This window comes from Phallusia mammillata, chromosome 6 (assembly GCF_965637545.1).
Source record: "Phallusia mammillata chromosome 6, kaPhaMamm4.hap1.1, whole genome shotgun sequence".
In the NCBI taxonomy this organism is placed as follows: domain Eukaryota; kingdom Metazoa; phylum Chordata; class Ascidiacea; order Phlebobranchia; family Ascidiidae; genus Phallusia; species Phallusia mammillata.
This window is the reverse complement of record NC_137257.1, coordinates 14,959,630-14,979,834: the sequence shown is the minus strand read 5'-3', so window position 1 is coordinate 14,979,834 and position 20,205 is coordinate 14,959,630. Positions and strand designations below refer to the sequence as shown.

Sequence of the window (20,205 nt, the reverse complement as noted above, 5' to 3'; positions counted from 1 at the left end):
TCGACATCGGTTAATCGGGAACATTGCCTAATCCAGACAAATTTTGTGGTTCTTTTTGAAGTACAATACAAATACTCGTTTTTGACTTTAGGGTCTATATATAGACCCTATAGTAGGGTTGCCATACGTCAGGATTTTCCCTGACATGTCAGGGAATTTTGTGTTTAAATCTGCGTCAGGGAGAAATGTTAAAATGTACTTAAAAGTCAGGAATTTAAGAAAAAAAGTATAGATATACTATGAAATTAATGAACCAACGGAGAAATTTCTAACGGGCCCAGATAATTTTCGCCTAATCCTCCATGACATGTCTATAATCTATTACATGGGCTACATGCCAACGCCATTAAGCTATCTGGGTTTAGCAAGACAATGGTAAATTACATACCAATGGCATAGGCATGTAAAGCAAGGAAAACATGTCAAGTTATTTTACTTATTACTTTTAGTTTTGAAATGCACGAAATTGAGGCAATAAGGAATCTTCTGTTGGAGGATAATATCCAAAACCAACGTGCAAAGCGCGATGTGAATGAAAATGAACTATCTGGACCATTGCCGTTGGTATCACGTTTAAAGAAACGGAGCACAGTGGTTTGTTGCAAATTTTTGTTTAAATGATTTTTTTGAAAGAGGTATTTTTAAGATTGACCCCAATTAACACAAAAAATTTATAAACGGCTTTTGCATTTTTCAGGAGCGGCCGATTTTGCGAGTGTTCGGTAAGTTGTAACACAAACTTCTGGCTGTGATGTTTCTTTGTGCCCTGTCGTTTATCAGCTAAGCACAGCACTTTTCTGTTGTGTTGAATAGATGCAAAATATTTGTGCGTAAACAAACTGTTTTATAGAGGTGTACTTTGTATACAATGTAATTAATGGAAAAAATAGGCAACTAGTTTTAGCGTTTAGTTTTTTTTTCAGCCAAACTATCCTACGTGTTAAACTGTTTGCAAAGTCAGCCTTTATAGGTTTAGAATTGTCAAACCTTCGTTTCTTAACTCATATCTTAATCCTGTTGCGTATTTGCGCTAGAAGAGAATTTCATATTCGGTTTGTTAAGTCGTGGATTATCCGTAATACTTCAATTGTAGCAAAGTTTAAATGCAAAATCACCCGGCCCGAATGCGAATCGTGTTTGAGAAGCCCTTTTAGGCCCAAAAGTTTGATTGGCGGACCTACATGGGAAGCCACAGGAAAGACGTAAGGTCAGGTCCAGCAACTGACTACTTAGCTAGTTAATTTTTTTCAAAAAAGTACCGACACAGAGTGTAAAGTTAAGCCCAGCTCGAAAAGCCCGGCCCGACTTACAAAACTGATTAAACGTTGTTTTTTAGACGGCGGTGTAACATACACTAGGTTGGGTCAGAAGAGATTGCCCAAAGGGGATTGATACAAATAATGTTTACTCAGGTAACATTTGAACATTTAAAGTTGGCATCGTTTCGTACTTGAATATATTTCGAATTTGAACATTACAACTGTGTGTAGTATATTATATAATCACTATCACCAGGGACCCAGACCGAGAGCTGGGTCAACAGACGCACAAAATAACAGCTGACTTAATTAGTCTGAAGTCATCCACCGTAAATTTAGATTCGTATATATTTCATCTAACTTATAAGCAAAATCAGTATCTCAAATATGTTCTATTAGGTTTCCAATAAAAAATAGAGGCACTGATGATGCCTTTCACTTAGGTGAAATATACCTTACATACTGAAAAGAACAGTGGATGACTTCAGTTGAACAAAAAAAAGTTACTGTTTACATATTTTGCAATGCTTTTATGTAAATTGGCTCGTCTACTCTAGACTGACTATTTAATATTCTTGCATTAAAGGAACAGTAGCGGGATCTTATTACACTCACAACGGCGGAGGAGCAAACCGACTTTGCCTGATTTCAAATTTTACATACGAACCCGGAAAGTTTGTAGATGGATTTCAAGGTAATCCTATTGGTTTCAAAACCGTATCAGCAAGCTAACTGCTAACAGCAGTCTAAATTTATTTTGTTTAAAAACTATTTAATTCTAATGTGATGTAATCCCGTCAGCCATCGCATGTTGGTGCAACGAAAACACAAATTGTCCAACCTAAGCGTAGACTCTCGACGCCATTTTGTGATAAAAATAGTTTTTTTGCACAACCGAAATTGCATCACTAAAAAATACCATTATGTTTGTAAAAATGCAATAGTCAGTCGTGTGCACTTAAATTTGCGGTCTATCGCAGATGGATCATACATATACGGTGCTGAGTACAGGACCGCAAACACTTTAAACTCACTGTTGGATTTCAAGGATTTTGGAGGAACTCAATTAAGTCCACATAATGTGCCGTGTGCTGTGTGTATTGCTACTGCTCGATTTTCCCAGGTGCAAAACAAATACTGTTAGGAAAGTAGCTATAGCTACACCTTATGGTTACATTTTAATTATGACTGTTTCAGAACCATACGATGGTAGTTCGTAGGACCACTTTAGTATCAACGTTCGTTTATTTGTTACTAACTGGCCACTTACTACAGTCTGTATTCATTACCAAATGTGACCTAAAGGTTATTATGCGTCCCGCTCGACAAACACTAAACAACTACAATTTGTTTTACCCGGCGAAATAAACACAGCCCAACAGTGTTTGCATCAAGGAATTTTCGCCTGAAGAAGTTGTGTTGAATGTAGCAAGGGTTTTTTTAAGGTTTGGTTTGGGTGACCGCTAAGTAAAAACCCCTTAAAAAAACACTGAATGTCGCAACTAACGTATAAAATATTCCTAGATGATGATTCCAGGGATCGGCAAGTGTCCTTCTGGTTGGGTTCAAGAATATTCAGGTTATATTATGGGGCCACACCATCACCACAAAAGAGGGGAGTACGTTTGTGTTGACGAATCGCCTCAAGCCGTGCCTGGCTCGACTGGTGATAATGGTGGGGCATTGTTTTATATGGTGGAAGCTGTGTGCCCCTCATTGCTGTGCGGACCATACGTGAATGGAAGAGAGCTTCGTTGTGTTGTTTGCACCAAATAACTGTCAGCCAACTTTCCCCGTAATCGACTTGTTCAAACGGATTTCTTTAAAAATATTTTTTCGACCTTATTTTAGAAATTTCACCAACAAACATTTTTAAAAATTGTATATACATGGATTCGTGTTGTATTCTAAAAATGGCCTATAATGCTCACACAATATAGCATCTCTCGCTAAATTGTTTCTTTAATTACTAAATGAACAATATGTTTTCAGTGGAGCCCATGTTGCTTATTTTTTGTTGCTGTAGCCTAGGTATGCATTCGCGTGGCAGAAATAAATGTACATAACTCTCTTCTCTGCATAAAAAAGGTAAAAAAACGAAACAGTGGAGGTATGTGATGCCTACATAATGTTAGCGTCAAGGTTTCTTATAAAACACAACACGAATGAGCGCTTAAGAAACGTCAAGGGGGCTGGACGATGGCATAAACAGCCCGAAATTTAATGGTTAGCCTATGTGAAGGAAGACTAAACAGCCAAAAATGAACTTTTTTTCACGGGGTTCGAACCCAGGACACTCCCGGGGACAAATCCCGATCAAGGATTTTTTTAAGTATGTATATTGGTCAGGCGCGCCATTGTCTTGCCCAAGTGATGGAAAAGCTCTTGCGCCTTTAGCGGATTTTTTAAAATGACCAGTTTGTAATTTCCGAAGCGAAGACTGGACAGCGGATACTGCCACTGGACAAGGTTTTGTTTCGCATTTCCTGCTCCCTCTCTGAGTTTTTGTGGTTGTTTGTTTAAAATGTAATAGAACTGTTTTGTATCACATTCGTTTCATTCAGTTGTACGACTGCAAAACAACTTAATTTTACCTTATCATGTGACATAGTTGGTAGTTGCTAAAGTAACAACTCGTTTAGTTCATTTAAATGTTGTTACTTGTTAACCATAGGCTTTTTATTAGACACTATTTGTTTCTGGCTGAACAGCTAAAGGTTATTTTGTTTCAAATGGTAGACAGCCTTGTTTATTTGTCAGTCGTATTTCAAGTTCTTAACTTCTTATTTTACCAACTGACGACAGTTTGCCATCCATAGTTATTTTACCAGTTATCTGACAAAGAAGGGTACTTTTTTCTATTCCAAAGATTAGCATTGGATAAATTTTAGAAATGATGCTCAATGCAGTGTAAAAAGTCACACCCAAAACACGACAATAACGTAAAACAGGGCTCGGAAAAGTTATTTATTGGTAATAATCACACAGTTTTACATTATATTATTAATTTGGATTGGAAGGGTCAAAAAAGGTTGGGCACCCCTGGTTCAATGTATGCAGGCCGCCAATACATACAGTTTAATGTGCAGGTTTGTGTGGCATAGTTTGTGCTCTGAGTTATGTGCATTATAATCCTTGTACTGTTTTTTTAACTAACAGATTTAAGGAAAGATCAGGAGAAACAACCCTGTAAGTTTAGGTAGCCTTTTGACCCCATAGAAAACGAACCACAGTTTTCAGAAAAACAAGCACAAATTCCTAAATATATGTTTAAAAACAACTAAAGCCAAATTTCTTCATCAATTAGCAGCATAAGTAGTATTGCAATCTTATGTTTTAATTCTTGCAGACAAGTCAGGCCTGAAGTGCAGTAAATTTAAATTGAATAAAAACACCTTTAAATAAAGTAATAAGATAATTACAACATGGCCTGTGTCACATTAAAAAGAAGACTGGACTTTCAACCTCTTCATGAAGCTGGCTCTTCACCTGTAGTAACTGACAGCAACTGTGCACCAAGTTGCAAAAAGAGATTCTTGACTTCACCATATGCAAATAAATCTGAAAGCCCACCGAGCAAGCAACCATGGAAAAATCCACTGTCTATGTGGCAAAAATTTGAGACTGATCTCAAACCACTGTCTGAAAACGTCCCATCACCATTTTGTGCTAAAAAAAATGCAACAGGATTATCCACTTCAGGTACAAAAAGTTAATATAGGCAAACAGTTATTGCTCCATTAAAATGCAACTTTTATGTAGCGGAATGGGAAATGGAAATTATAATGTTTTCAAATATTTTAAACCTGTTTTTTTGTGGAATGAATGAAAATGATGCCTTCAATAGCCATGGCGTACTATGACTTATGTTATAAATGAGTATGTTGTGAATGCTAGTTTGCATGACACTTTAGGGCAGATCCAAGAATATATTAATTCATGTTAGCTGATTAACGGCAGAACTGACCATCCCCCACTACGAAGCTGACATGTGCAGCATACAAGGCAGGCCAAAGTGCTTGTGATTCTACGTTCAGCAGGTTCACTACTGAGCCTGTGTATCTCAGTTGGTAGAGTGTGAGTTCCTAAAAGACTCCTGTCATGAGGTCGAACCCACTGCAGGCTAGATTTTTCTAGTCTGTGCCATGCCATAAGGAATTGATTGAAACACCGGTTTGATTTGGTATAGCGCCTTTAGTGGGTCTGGCATACTATGAGTTTTTTTTTTGTGCTGTGAAATCTGCTTGCTGCATTTTTTGAACTTTAATTTATGCTTTGAGTCATATATTTTTTTTATTTCTTCTAGAAGTTGTAAATGGAATTTACAAAAAATATCGACAAATGAAAAGAAGACAGACTGTCTTGGAAGCAGCTCAAAAAGAGGGCACAAAAGTTAGTTTACCAGGTCTGTATATTAGTATGTTTTTTGCTCAAGGATATGTCTTCACATTAATAATTTTTAAATTTTAAGGAACTTCAACATTGAATACCCACATGAGTGTACCAGAAGAATATTCTGGAAATGTAACCTCAGAGCAGCCTCTTCTTACTTTGAAGCAGGTTTGTATGTATTGCGCAAAGTTAAACCAAAGAAGTTTTAGATCTTTTCAATTATAATTACCGTATTTTACGGACCATAAAGCGCACCCGATTATAAGGCGCACTGTCAATAAATTGCTTTGATTAGTTTTTTGTTCATACATAAGGCGCACCGGGCTATAGAATGCAACATATTTTAAGGAGTATGGGTTACGTAATAAATGTAAGCAAGTCACAACAGTACAATGAGCAAAAGAAAAAATGACTCTAGTGAATATCACAGTTGCTAGTTGCTTTTACCGTAGTTTATTGTGTAAGACGGTGGTTTATTTGCATAATAATAGTATCGGTACTGGAGTGTAGGCAATAAAGAACTACTTGATCCATACATTAGGCACACCGGTTTATAAGGCGCGCGATCAATTTATGAGGGAAAAAAGGATTTACATTGCGCCTTATGATCCGTAAAATACGGTAGCCCTGAAAACAACCAAATGAGCTTCATTTTTTTCTTTTAAAAAAAATAAAAAGAATGAACTAAGGCAACACTAACATAAAATAATGGTAATGTAAACAAGTTAACTGCAGACATTTTTATAATATGTGTATCATTTTATAAATGACAACATGTATATGCTAAAAAATTAAGCTTTTTACTTCTTGCTAACAACCCACAGCATTAAACAGCTGTATGGTTGCATGCAGCATTGCACAATTTTTTGATTACCCTGCTCTGCATTGTGTAACTAGTTAGAAGATTCAACAGCTTAAAAGTATTGGTTAAATATTTCAAATACATTAAACAAGTTTAAAAATTTCCTTGGTTAAATTACTGTGATAAAATCCACTAAAAGGTTTTTGTGTGTATGCATACAACACATGAAAAATTTATGACCTTATATATTTTTAGGTTGGGTCTGAAAGAGAATTTTAGTTGAGTAACTGGCTAATATAGAATACATCTAGAACAGTGGTTCCCAACCTTTTCCAGATTGCGTACCACCTGACAACTTTTCTAACGCTGCGTACCACCTAAAGTCCTGTTTGAGTGGATATACCAAGAAATAAGCCCAAGTTCTCAACCTGGCTAGCATATTTAGTAATTTCAAAAGACTGTCCAAAACACATGTTTTGCCCAAACCAGGGCTGATAGTTGGGTCAGTTGAGTTGCAATTTTAGATCGTACTTAAATTAGGTACCACAGAAATCTACTCACGTACCATCTGAAAAGTTGTGCCATTCCACTAGTGCAGGGGTCACCAAACTTTTTTGACTGCGGGCCGGTTAAGTCTAAAAATAATTCGCGCGGGCCACATAGTTTACATGTCTTAGCGCCACCTTTCAAAACTTAGCCCGCGAGGCGATTTTTCTAGGTGCGCCAAGATTTGGTCTTGCTATAATCCCATTTAAAATCTGGTGATGCGACTGTTAAATTGTATAGGTCGTCTCTTACAAGCAATGCTTGTATGTTACGTCACAAGTAAAGGCATTTGTTTGCGCACAATTGACACTAGTAGTCATGTCTGTGACGTAACAAACTGACTTTGGATCAATCCTGGGCGTTGTAATCCTATTAAACTAGGTAATATTATTACATTTTTCGTAAGAAGTAGATTATTTTTTGAATGATACAAAGTTATCAATACGATTTGGCAAACCAAAAAATATGGTCGCGGGCCGGATGAAATGAATTTTATCCAGTATTTGACACCGGAACGAAATGTTGTACCAAAACAAAATCAGTAATTCTTTGCCCAAATATCGGAAACGAAATACTGAAAGAAACAATATTGGAACAAAATAAAATACCATTTCTTTCCCTGTAATTCATTCTGGATATTTAACATAAAAAATTGCTGGAAATTTTTCTGTGTTGCCCCATGATGAAAAGTTAAAGCTCCAACAACGTACTGTAATAGATAAATGTAATGTTACGTAATAACTACCCTACAATATGTTGTGTGTTACAACTAACTTTCTTCGTTCATGTAAAAGTTACAAAGACCACAAAAAGATGTTTGTTTGATTTTTGTTATGACCACAATATCTTGGCATAATTTTTTTTTTCATTTACAGCATATCGAAATAAAGATATTGGTACCCGAACAAAATAAATAATTTACACCGAAGTATTAACATTATTTTGTTCCGTTCTGGGACAAAACACTGATTTTGTCGCAATTTACAATAGGGCAAGAATTGATACTTTTGACCAAAAACCAATATTAATATGCAAAAAGTTAAAAAGGAACAAAAGTACAACCATGCTTAACAACAACCATTCACTGGGCAACAAAAAAATATTTTTTTTCTGGTGTCTGTAATGTTTTAACTGATTTTGACTAATTCTAGTGCCCTGATTTCAAAAATGCAATCGGTTTATCTGTATCACGTCTAGATTTCCTGGTATGGTACATCCACGTTTGAAAAACAATCTATATGTATACACTATAGTGAAACTGGTTTTGAGTATTTTACTTGGAATTAACGTTATTGCAAGAACAAAATTTCGAATTTAATTTTAAATGTAACAGGTGGACACTCCTAACAAACAAAATTCAACACAAAAAATGTTTCAAATTTGTAAGTTATCAGGTATAGGCCTACACATGTACTTTGGTAACTTTCTGTGACTGGCAGCAATATCATCCCGTTTAATTGACCAACAGTAATTAGCCAGGACCACATTATTCCCTCTTCCCTGACACGTTTTGTTTTACTGATATTCTGTTGGAACCTTTCAGCTTAATTCTCATCATTTATATCCCCTACGTTTTAAGGGAAGTGTAGCTTTATACTCATTTTGTTACCAAATTTTTCAGACCGCTTAATAACTTAGTTTTGTACTCTTTCTAATAATTTAATACTGTTTTTGTCCATTACTGCAATATTCCAATCAACATTAGGTAAGTGGAGCCCATTGCTTGTCCTAAACCCCTAAAGCCACATCGAAGTGTGCAAGATATGCACATTTGATACAGATCTTTTTTTTTCTTTTTAGTTGTGTTGTATGGGTAGTCACCAGTAATGTAGCATAAAACATCTTGGTAATTCATGCAACACCTTATAGATGACCTAACCACTATTAATTTTAGTTTTACCACCTTGCTTTACTAGTCTGAAAATCACTCCATAAAACACGTATAGTTTAAAGTTATCGCTAGCCTGCACCAACCATTTTTAGACAGAGCATAAGCATAGAACGCATATTCATGCTATGAAACTGACTGCACTGTAGGAAATTGATGTGTATAATGTAACAAAACTTTAACAAACACATAAAAGCATGATTTTAAAGTCATTGAATCAATGTAGGCATAAATTTTGATTTATAAATAACTTAAAAAGTTGATCTGATTGAAGAAAACCGTAATGATTTTTGAAATCAGCACCCTAAAATTAGTCAATATCAGTTTTAACATTAAAGACACCAAAAATTGTGTTGGCCAGATTAGTAATTGATGTTTTTGCATTTTAAAAAGTCAAAACAAAAAGTATATAATTGTCATTATTCTTGTAGGTTACTTTAATCTGCCAACAACTTCTAAAGGACCAAGAGGATTCGCTAAGAGCTGAATATGAGAGTACCCTGCTAAACAAATTGTCTGGTAAGTAAGCAACAACACAAAATTGTGTTGATTGTAGCACTTATGTGTTAGTACGAATGTATGTGAAGCAACAAAAATACATGCTGTATTGTTTCTTCGCTTTTTGTTAGTTGTTAGGTCTACAGTAAAAAATCATTCAAATTTCCTTTAATTTGCACACATAAAAGAGGCATGTTAAAACCTCCATACGGAATTAAATGGAATCCAAAAGTTAAATCAGAGTGGTCCAAGACTAAAGTGCATTTAAGGTCACATTCATGTTTAATTCATACTTTGTGGGATACGAAGAAACTTCTGTGTGTTAAACTGTACTGAGTTTCTGATTTTTTTCCAGGAAACATGTTAGTAAACAGCATTTACTTTCAACTAAATTTATGCCTTTTTAGGGGCATTACTTGCAAAAAAACAAAAATTAACACATTTGTCATAGTTATATACATGTATACTGAGTTTCAATACCATGTTACAGCTTCGAGCTGTGGGTAATTCAATCAATTTATGCAACACCGTTTAATAATCACATACAGAAAGTGTTCAAGGACTGCACAAAAGCAGCTCGGGTGCCAGGCTCTAAGAGTTGTACCACCCTGGTTGTAATGGGCAAATACTATGTATAGTTACATTCACATCCTGCTATAAAAATAATTAATTTTATTATGCAATTTGTAAGTTAGAAGAGGAAGTAATTTTGTGGTCTACTTTTATTGCTTTCAGAACAATATGAGGCTTTTGTGAAGTTCAATCAGGATCAACTCAAAAAGATGTATGAAAGTCATGCAATGAGTTGTAAGTTACATTTCTTTTTTATTTTTAGCATGTGGAAAAACATGAGTGTTTTTTGTTGTTTTGTATCCCAACTGGCATTTCTATGTTTAAAAGGATAAGTTGGGATGAAAATCGTTTGTGCTTGTCAACCTTTTATGAAATGATACACCCTTTTAAAGATCACTCAAAAACTGTACACCCCAGTCAAAAATGTACTCACCCATTAACACACTGAATCTGTGGTCCCAATGAGAATAAGATGCCACAATGTTATTCCATTATCATTTGTTTTAAGGCAAACATCTCAGTGAAAACTGTAACTTGTAATCGACTTTCTACTAAATACTCGTAATTAAAATCGTTACTTACAATTATCAAGAGAAATATCAAAATTCGATGTCAAAAATAAAATCTATATGAGATACTGTTGTACAGTGTATTGTACACTCCAGGTCTTAGGTATATTGGATTATACATCCACAGTACACCCCCATCAAAGTGGTACATGCTGTATAATGCTATTTTACCAATACAGGTCGTTTTGATATAAAAGATAACTTTTACCATTTAAAAATGTAAACCTTTTTAGATGTTTCCTGACCATGGAGCTGCCATTGATTCAAACTGCTGCTGTCTTGTCTGGACCTGTCTTTAAGTGTCTTTTTAACTAAATAACACCATTGACATGTCGTTGTTAATATGGCTCTTGTGTTTACAGCTTTTATTTTGTATGAATGACATTTCTGCATTCTGCCTTATAGAACGTGTGTTTTCATTTCGATAAAAAACCCTAACCTACTTGCTGTGTTTTAGCCCCACCTGTTTTGTTGCTGTCATGTGTTTTATTGTATTTCAACTTAAAATAAAAGGGTATTAGGAAAAGTGTTTTATGTTTTGCTAGGAGGAAATTCCTTATAGTGACGTTACTATAAGGCAGTGGTTCCCAACGTTTTTGACCTTGCGGGACCTTATCAAAGAGATAAATAGTTTGCTGCACCCTGGCAAAGTTGGATCAATTTTATGAGGTTTCTGTATTTCAAATCACTGTATGAAATAACACAGAATGAGTTGTACAGTATAACGCGTATAAATAAATGTGTCTATTTAAAAGGCAGTGTGAAATTTGGGCTTGGCTTCTTGTACAGTCACTTAATATCTGGGGGCACATTCGATAAAGACACCCGAATTTCTTCCTCGACTATAAGTTGCCGTTGTCGTTTTTTTTATGTTCGTCAATACGAAAAATCCACTCACACATAGAAGCCATTTGCACATATGCTTTCAAACGCACCTTAGTTTGTATTCTATCGCGATTTGCAATTGACAATGTTTTCAAGACCATTTAAAGGCCCGCCGCAGTTAAAGGGTTTATTTTATAGCCTTTTCTCGATTAGCTATGTATCGTGCTATTAGCTATGTAGCGTCGCACCTTCAGTGCAGCGCCTGGACAAGCTACCAGTGCGAGCAACAGAATTTTATTTCGACCAAGATGAATGACGCGCGCAATAAACGCGGTTTTCTGCAAACATAACAACACTAGTAAAAGTCAGAACGAGGAACAACGACAAACGCATTCACATGAGAGAAACAAAATAACGTACCAAACTTTGATCGGTCCAGGCATTAGACTTCCCAGTTGGAAATCACAGATTACGGTTTTCACACTGTAAATATCGTAAGTCGTAATCAGTAAAACACACCAAGATACAGGCCACTACATTAAAACATACCGGCGTACAGCAATGCAACCAAGTCACTTCGTCGCACAGATCGATGCAGGCCGAATCTTGCCCACAGTAAATTAATCGGGTCACAATAATCCAATGCTCAGCGCAAAGTTCACAGGTCCAATTCACTTAGGTACAACTTTTTCACATTTGCAGTAAACTTTCTGTTTCAAATAGAATCAGAAACACGTTACTTAGCTATCACAACTCACTTTCATGCGTTCAGCACATCACAGACACTAATAAACTAATAACCATGCGGTCTCGCACAAGGTAATCGCACCACAATGGATTTTACGTCACAAAGTCATTGTTGCGACAATAGCAATGCCAGGACGATCTCCCTGGCACCCGTACATAACAGTTTGCGCCGCTAGAGGCAAGAAATCTTACATCCTCCCCCACCAAAATGGGAAACGCTACAGTTAATGCGTTTACAATTTTTTACAACAATTAATAGATTAGCGCCTCATTAGGCTCCGGCGCATGCGAAACAAACGTCCATGACAGTCCGAATTTTCTACATCCTTGGATCTGTTTCTTCTTCGTCGCCCTCAGTCTCGGCAGGAACGATAACGCACAGCTTTGCAACAGGTCTCTTCAGAACTCCGCTGGAAGTCTTTACTTCAACGCTTCGGACGATTCCGTTTTTGTCGTGGAATATGTTAAGAACTCGGCCCATAGGCCAGCGCCCCCTCGGGGTCGAATCGTCTACCAACAGCACAATGTCGTTGACGGTAAAATTCTTCTTATGTTCATGCCACTTCTGTCTGGCGATGACCGTCCGAGGGTATTCTTGCATCCAACGACGCCAGAACTCGTCAGCAAGGTACTGAACAGCACGAAACCGGCGTCTCGCGTAGCAGTCGGTCTTCGAAGTATTCACTGGCGGCAAACCGACCGTTGGTTTTAGCTTCAGCAAATGGTTAGGAGTAAGTGGTAATTCCTCTCCTACTTCTAATTGAACTTGAGTCAAGGGCCTCGAGTTCACAATATCTTCAACCTCAAGGAATAAAGTGTGTAGCAAATCATCGTCGAGTGGTTTGTCTGGAAGCAGCGTCATCAATATGCGGCGGACAGATCTGACCATCCTTTCCCAAGCACCTCCAAAATGACTGGCACTAGGAGGATTAAAGTGCCAAGTTACCGCCTTTTGTCTCAAGTAGTTGTGTATTTGCTGTTGGTTCCATTCATCGACAGACTCTCGGAGAACTCGTTCCGCTCCGACAAAGTTTGTCCCGTTATCTGAATACATGTGCTTGATTGGTCCGCGACGTGCAATGAAGCGTCGCATAGCGTTAATGAAAGCATCTGTCGAAAGGTCGGGGGAAACTTCCAGGTGGATTGCGCGACTGGTCATACACGTAAAAAGGCACCCATAGCGTTTCACTTCACTTCGGCGTATCTTAATTGTGAAAGGTCCAAAGTAGTCCACCCCAGTGTGGGTGAAAGGGGCCTCATTTAATTGTAGTCTGGCCGACGGCAGATCGGCCATTTGCTGCGATCCTGGGTTGGCATCACGTCGTCGGCAAAGTAGACATTTTCGCAAGGCACGACGGATTGCAACTCGCGCGTTAACAACCCAGTAGCGCTGACATAACAGGTTCATTGTATGGTTGACACCTGAGTGTCCCGCTTTCTTGTTGTGGTAGTGTTCAATTAGCAGAGCGGTGAAGTGAGATTGGTGTGGGATAATGGCGGGATGTTTAGCTTCGTAATCCAGGCAACAGTTTTCCAGTCTTCCTCCTACTCGCAACACGCCGTCTACCATGATGGGATTTAGCTTGTAGATCTGAGACGTCTTATTTTGGTGCGAGGGAAGGTCTCCTTTAGTCCAATTTGGGAATTCTTGCCGCTGGTTGTATTGTACAAGTGCCTTTTCAGCGTCCTGTAGCTCAATAACGGTGATTGGCGAGCGAGAAAGCGTAGCGGTTTCCCCTTTAGTCTTTTTGTGAAGATATCCTCGGACGCGCAAGAGCCATCCAGTGGCGATTTTAAGACGGTAGAGCGACGAAAAGTGGTTGATCAGCTTATCGGTCGGTGAGCTGTCGCTGATTGAAAGAAACACGTCAGTTGTTTCTTTTAAATCAAAGCTGCTGTAGATTCCTTCCGGTACTTCGGGTTTAGCAAATCCCTTGGGCCACTGATCCGGGGAAAATCGCAGGAAGTCTGGCCCGTTTTGCCATAATTTCGACCCAACGAAGGCGTCGGCCGCCATGCCGCGTGAGGCTTGGTCTGCTGGGTTCGAAGCGGTAGGGACGTGTCTCCAATCATGTACGCACGTAAATTTCTCAATTTGCGAAAGCCTGTTTCGAGAAAATACCGGAAAGTTCTTGCTGTCTGCAAAGAGGCTGTGAAGAACAATAGTAGAATCACTCCAAAAAACACAAGGGCAGTTTTCCATACACAGCTCCTTCTTGACTGTCCTGGAAAGCTTGACAGCATCCAGCGCCGCCTCCAACTCCAAACGAGGGATCGTGTGTTTTCCAGAACCAGACAAGAGCGACCTTCCCATTACAAAACTGCAGTGTGCACTGCCGTCTTCCATCGTTGTCCGTAGGTAGCACACACATCCTCTTGCAACTGTAGAGGCATCAGCGAAGAAGTGCAATTGTTGGCCTGTTATATCGTTCGTTGTTTTAGGCCTAAAACATCGGGGAATCCGGACAGCGCGCAAACGTTCCAAGCTGCCGCACCATTTTCTCCATTTTGTCAAGTCAGCTCCACCAACTTCCTCGTCCCAGTCCAACTTCTTCTGGCACAGATTGCGGTACATCAATCGGGCCTCCAGAACGACAGGTGCCACGAATCCCAGGGGGTCAAAAAGGGAATTAGTTACCGAGAGCATACCTCGTCGGGTCAGCGGTTTAGCGGGCAGGTCGACGCTAAATTGAAACTCATCTTCGTTCACGTCCCAGTTTATTCCCAACACACGTTGCTGCACGCAATCCCCTAAAGAAACGTTTTGGCATGCCTTGCCTCTTTCTTGGACTGGAACAGATTCCATGACTGCGTCGCTGGTGGAAACCCACTTCGTCAATTTGAATCCACCCAAGGCGAGCAAGCTTTTCAAGTCTTTCACTAACTTAATGGCGCTTGAGTCGCAAGGGGTTGTCGCGAGGCAATCGTCGACATAGAAGTTGTATCTCACAGCATCAGCAACTCTGGGGTCGAAGAACTTTCCGTGCTCCCTTGCAGTTTCACGTAAACAAAACGTAGCACAGCTGGGGGAAGAGCGGGCACCGAACAAATGTACATTCATCCGGTGCGGAGTAGCCACCTTTGACATGTCTCCTCCTGGCCACCATAAGAACCTTAAAGCGTCGCGATCACGGGGAGCGACCGATACCTGGTGGAACATGGCCTCTATGTCCGCGACAACTGCAACACGATCCTTTCGGAACCTCGCCAAAACGCCAACAAGGTTGTTTACCAAGTCGGGTCCCTTCATTAGCTTGTCGTTAATTGATTGACCCGAGCACTTCGCGGCACAGTCGAAAACGATTCTGACCTTTTCAGGTTTCTTTGGGTTGACGACTGGGTGGTGTGGGAGATACCATACTCTATTCTTCGTACCAACTTGGTCTTCAGGAATTCGTTCTGCATAACCCTTTTCTAACAGGGTGGTCATATTCTCGATGTACTTATCGCGCATCGCGGAATTCCGCAACAGGCGCTTCTTTAGGCCTTCCAAGCGCCCACTGGCCATTGGCAAGCTGTCTGGGAGAACCTCACTGTCATTCTTCCACGGAAGTGGCAGCTGATAATGCCCGTTGACGCGTTCTACCAGTCGCGTCATCATATCGTAGGCGACTACATCCTCCCTCGAGTATTTCATCCCAAAATTAGAAACCTCCTCGTGACTGCGCAGCCATTGCATCAGAGATTCAACATCGCCGATATCGTCTTCTAGCGATGGGAACGAGCTTCCTTCATCGTTAATAAGTACGTTTCCTAAACAGTCAGCTTCAACATCGGAGGAAAACGCCGTCAAGTAGAAGCTGGATTCTTCCTCCACATGCGCTTGTGTCTCCAGAGAAGGGCCCTTCAGTAGCCATCCCAGCGGCGTCCTAACCGCATCTGGGGTTTCGCGTGGATTGGGCGCAAAGCGGCTCTCCAGGCACCTGTGTGCGATCGCATTATCGTTCCCAATCAGCAATGTTACAGCGCCACCCTCTATTTGTGGCAAGTCGACACCGCGCAAATATTCGTACTTTTGCAGCCTTTTAGCTTCTGGTACCCGGCTAGGGTTTGCGGGGATCCTATTAACCAATACAACATCAGCGAGTTTCAGCTCTTGTCCCCCCTTTAGCGGTGAAACCAATAGTGACACAGAAGTAGTGTCAACGGCTACAGGCTGATCCGTGGTTAATGTGTTTAGCTTAAAGTGCACGCCATTCGCAGTTGTTTTAACGCCCAATTTCTCTGCCAACTGACGTTCGCAAAATGTCATATTATAACCTGAGTCAATCAAGGCGTATGTATTCACCAGCTTGTGTCCACATCGTACTTGAACAGGAAGTATATCCAGGTAAGCGGACGGTCTCCGTGCCAAACCATTTTCTCTGTTGATGACGGAATTCATGTAGTCATTGTGAAATTCGCCCACATTGCCGTTTCTCTCTTCCTCGGAATCTGTGGGTTTGCTCATCCACTTCGGGTTGTGAAGTAAAGTGTGATGATAGGCACTGTCGCAACCTTTCTCGTCGCAGTTAGTCTCAGCTTTACAATCGCGTACCGAATGCCCAGGAGACAAACATTTGTAACACAGCCCTTTGATTCTTGCAAACTTTCTTCGCTCCTCGTACGATTTACGTTTAAATTGTATACACTCGTCGATTCGATGAGGCCTTTTACAAAGTGTGCACAGACGTGAGAAATCAGCTGCTGCGGCACTCTCCGGAGCTGATACGTTTACGTTGTACGCAAATACTTTCTGTCTTCTGGGTGCAGCTGTGTCAGTCTTTTCCACAGGAGAAGAAAACAAGCACTTTCCAAAAACCGAATTGGCTTCTCGGCTTTGCTCTATGACAAACTTTGCGAAGTCAGCAAATCTCGCCACATTATTTGTTCTATCCTGAACACGCAACGATTCAGAGACCCATTTTTCCCGCATCTTAAGTGGCAGTTTGTAAGCAATCGAGGAAATAAATCCCACCGAGTCTACAATGGACGTACCAACCATTTTTTCCAGGGAAGCACAGCAATTTCGGAGCAGTACGGCCAGTTTCTCGAGACCGGCTGGGTCATTTGAAGTTAGTCTCGGGACATCCTGTAGCAAATTCTCGCAGCGCCGAGCTATTATATGGGGCTGCCCGTACCTTTCGTATAATTCGCGTCGGGCCATTTCGTAACCCTCTCGAGGGCTTTCACACGCAGAATGGTGCTTTAATTGTTCGTATACACGCTCTTCGCAATGTTGCAACAAATAAATTAGCTTCAGGTCGAACGATTCAACCTTATCCGCAATATGCAGTTGGTAACGGTTGATAAAGCTCCAATAGTCCATGGGGTCACCTTTAAACTTTTCTACAATCGGTTTCGGGAGAAAACGTTCACCAACCTCCAGGTATCGGTTGTGGCTAGCACGGGGCGCTTGAGTTTCGAGTGGTTTGGGGGGCGCCTGATGGGAATCAAATTTAAGTTGTGTCGGCTCATGTGCGCGGCATTGGTAAGGCGGAATTGCTTCTTCTTTAACGTATTTCTGGACGAAAGTGTCGCGTACAGTATATCGCTGGTCTTGCGCATAATTCTTACAAAGTGCTGTCGGTTGCGCTTTATAGTCAATGTAGGTATGCACAGGGCTGTCCAGTGGGCTACTCGGCAAAGGCACTGTTGTCGAGCCAGAAAATCCAGGATGTTGCTTACCACAAATGGATTCAACTACAGACGCATCCTCCCAAGCTCTAGCTTCAGTTTCAGCAAGTTCCAACTTTCGTTGCGACTCTCGGTCTGCTAACTCTCGCTCAAGTTCTGCCTCGCGGTCCGCAAACTCGGCCAAATCTTGCTTTGCCTTTGCCTCGCGGTCGGCCAAATCTTGCTTTGCTTTTGCCTCGCGGTCCGCCAGTTCCTGTTTTAATTTCCTTCTAGCCGCCTCCTCTTGCTTGCGTTCCTCGTCCTGTCGCCGGGTCACTTGGGCAATCCGAAGTTTAACTTGACTTTCTTTTAACCTCAAACTACGCATGGAGCTGGTCGTAGAGCCTATACTCTTTTGATCGTCTACGATAAAGGGACTGTCCACTAATGGCGGTAGAGATGCGTTGGAAACTGGAGTTTTTTGCCGCACATCACACAGCCATTGTTCCATACGCTCGTCGAACTCGATCTTGTCTCGAATATAATCTATCTTTCTTGTGCGGCTACCTGGGACAATGTCCCCGTCGGACATTGTTTCGCACAGTGACATTACTCTTTGAAAGTCCTTTTCGACTTCGGGAAGGAATTGTTCAACGGCAGGCGCGTCAGTAGGTTTAAGTAACATACTTTCAGCTCTGACATATTTAGCCATGAGACTTCTGTGAGCGGCAACAATAACTTCATCATCCGGATCCATTTGTTGGTTAAGACACGTTGATCAGTTTGAAAACGATGTAGCGTCGCACCTTCAGTGCAGCGCCTGGACAAGCTACCAGTGCGAGCAACAGAATTTTATTTCGACCAAGATGAATGACGCGCGCAATAAACGCGGTTTTCTGCAAACATAACAACACTAGTAAAAGTCAGAACGAGGAACAACGACAAACGCATTCACATGAGAGAAACAAAATAACGTACCAAACTTTGATCGGTCCAGGCATTAGACTTCCCAGTTGGAAATCACAGATTACGGTTTTCACACTGTAAATATCGTAAGTCGTAATCAGTAAAACACATTAAAACACACCAAGATACAGGCCACTACATTAAAACATACCGGCGTACAGCAATGCAACCAAGTCACTTCGTCGCACAGATCGATGCAGGCCGAATCTTGCCCACAGTAAATTAATCGGGTCACAATAATCCAATGCTCAGCGCAAAGTTCACAGGTCCAATTCACTTGGGTACAACTTTTTCACATTTGCAGTAAACTTTCTGTTTCAAATAGAATCAGAAACACGTTACTTAGCTATCACAACTCACTTTCATGCGTTCAGCACATCACAGACACTAATAAACTAATAACCATGCGGTCTCGCACAAGGTAATCGCACCACAATGGATTTTACGTCACAAAGTCATTGTTGCGACAATAGCAATGCCAGGACGATCTCCCTGGCACCCGTACATAACAGTTTGCGCCGCTAGAGGCAAGAAATCTTACAAGCTATGTAACGTATTCGCATGCAAAAGTTTCCAACAATGTTATCATGATGAACCAAGCGAAACGCCGTCTAATGTTAAATGAAATAAATGAGTGCTTAACATTTATTACTGAAATTCGGCTAAAAATAAATAAATTCCGCACGGCAAGGGTTAAAGTTAAAATAAAGAATGGGCCGCAGTAATGCAATGTTTTTATCTTGCGGCACCCTTGAGCATTGCAATTGGCACCCCAGGGTGCCGCGGCACCCCACTGCTATAAACAGGGTTGCCATCGACTTTAAACCAAAAATAAGGACAACCGAAAAAATGATTTTTTATGCAAAACGAAACAAACGTTTTTGCAACAATCATTGACATAATATTTGCAACATTTTGAGAAGAAACAATCTGTTCCAGCAACTGGTTGTTCGTAGAAAATACTAAGTGCATCTCACAACAGGCCGGATCTAGGTTCACTTCTACTTGTAGCAGGGATTTGACTACATGAATTGTTGAAAATAAGACAAAATAAGGACTACAGTCAAAAGTAAGGACATTTCTTAGAAATAAGGACGGTATGGCAACCCTGGCTATAAAGTATAAAACGAAGCGATTTAAGAAGTTGAGTTGAGTTGATTTTGCTTGATAAGAGAACACACAGACACAATTGCACTAAAAACGGAGCACAAAACAATCGAGTACACAACTGGTGGATCATGACCAGTGGGATAAAATTTATTTATAAAACGACAACCTGCTTCAAACTAGCCATAAAACCGCTAAGTAAATCAAAAATAAGCCCGCCATTAAACTGCTCGCAAAGATGCAAGCATGTCGAAAAGCACGTAACATAATGGTCTTTTTGACTACCCTCCCGGTGGTATAAACCCGCAACTGCCAAACACCGCGCCAATTCTCAGGAAAACCGCCATCCTGATCCTGGCTCATATTGCAAAGATACAGTGGAACTTAGGCCACTTCATTGCACTTAAAAAACAAGTCCGTATATATTGCTTCTAAGTA

General features: G+C 40.3%; 3 protein-coding genes across 6 annotated transcripts; 2 read left to right on the top strand and 1 right to left on the bottom strand.

Moving 5' to 3' along the window:
• The first annotated feature begins 307 nt into the window (after positions 1-307).
• LOC145234387 (uncharacterized) lies at positions 308-3,330 on the top strand. The gene is made up of 7 exons (XM_080099124.1): positions 308-375; positions 450-594; positions 698-722; positions 1,350-1,412; positions 1,846-1,953; positions 2,240-2,382; positions 2,784-3,330. The coding sequence occupies exons 1-7, from the start codon at positions 308-310 to the stop codon at positions 3,033-3,035; spliced, it is 804 nt and encodes a 267-aa protein (XP_079955250.1). The 3' UTR covers positions 3,036-3,330.
• Positions 3,331-4,586: 1,256 nt separating this feature from the next.
• On the top strand, positions 4,587-11,053 carry LOC145232423 (akirin-2-like). Its single transcript, XM_080097042.1, has 6 exons — positions 4,587-4,961; positions 5,566-5,664; positions 5,731-5,819; positions 9,319-9,406; positions 10,121-10,192; positions 10,761-11,053. The coding sequence occupies exons 1-6, from the start codon at positions 4,685-4,687 to the stop codon at positions 10,769-10,771; spliced, it is 636 nt and encodes a 211-aa protein (XP_079953168.1). The 5' UTR covers positions 4,587-4,684; the 3' UTR covers positions 10,772-11,053.
• A 577-nt stretch (positions 11,054-11,630) lies between these two features.
• Positions 11,631-19,197, bottom strand: LOC145232421 (uncharacterized). Of its 4 annotated transcripts, none has more exons than XM_080097041.1 (4): positions 18,673-19,197; positions 11,902-18,590; positions 11,773-11,835; positions 11,631-11,690 (listed from the first exon to the last, which is right to left on the bottom strand). In XM_080097041.1, exon 2 carries the CDS (start codon positions 18,449-18,451, stop codon positions 12,419-12,421), a length of 6,033 nt encoding a protein of 2,010 aa, XP_079953167.1. In that variant the 5' UTR covers positions 18,452-18,590; positions 18,673-19,197; the 3' UTR covers positions 11,631-11,690; positions 11,773-11,835; positions 11,902-12,418. The 4 variants fall into 4 exon arrangements, with proteins under 4 accessions (XP_079953167.1, XP_079953166.1, XP_079953164.1 ...); XM_080097040.1 differs by having other exon boundaries at positions 11,773-18,590; positions 18,673-18,735; positions 18,812-19,197; XM_080097038.1 differs by having other exon boundaries at positions 11,773-18,590.
• Positions 19,198-20,205: the final 1,008 nt, after the last annotated feature.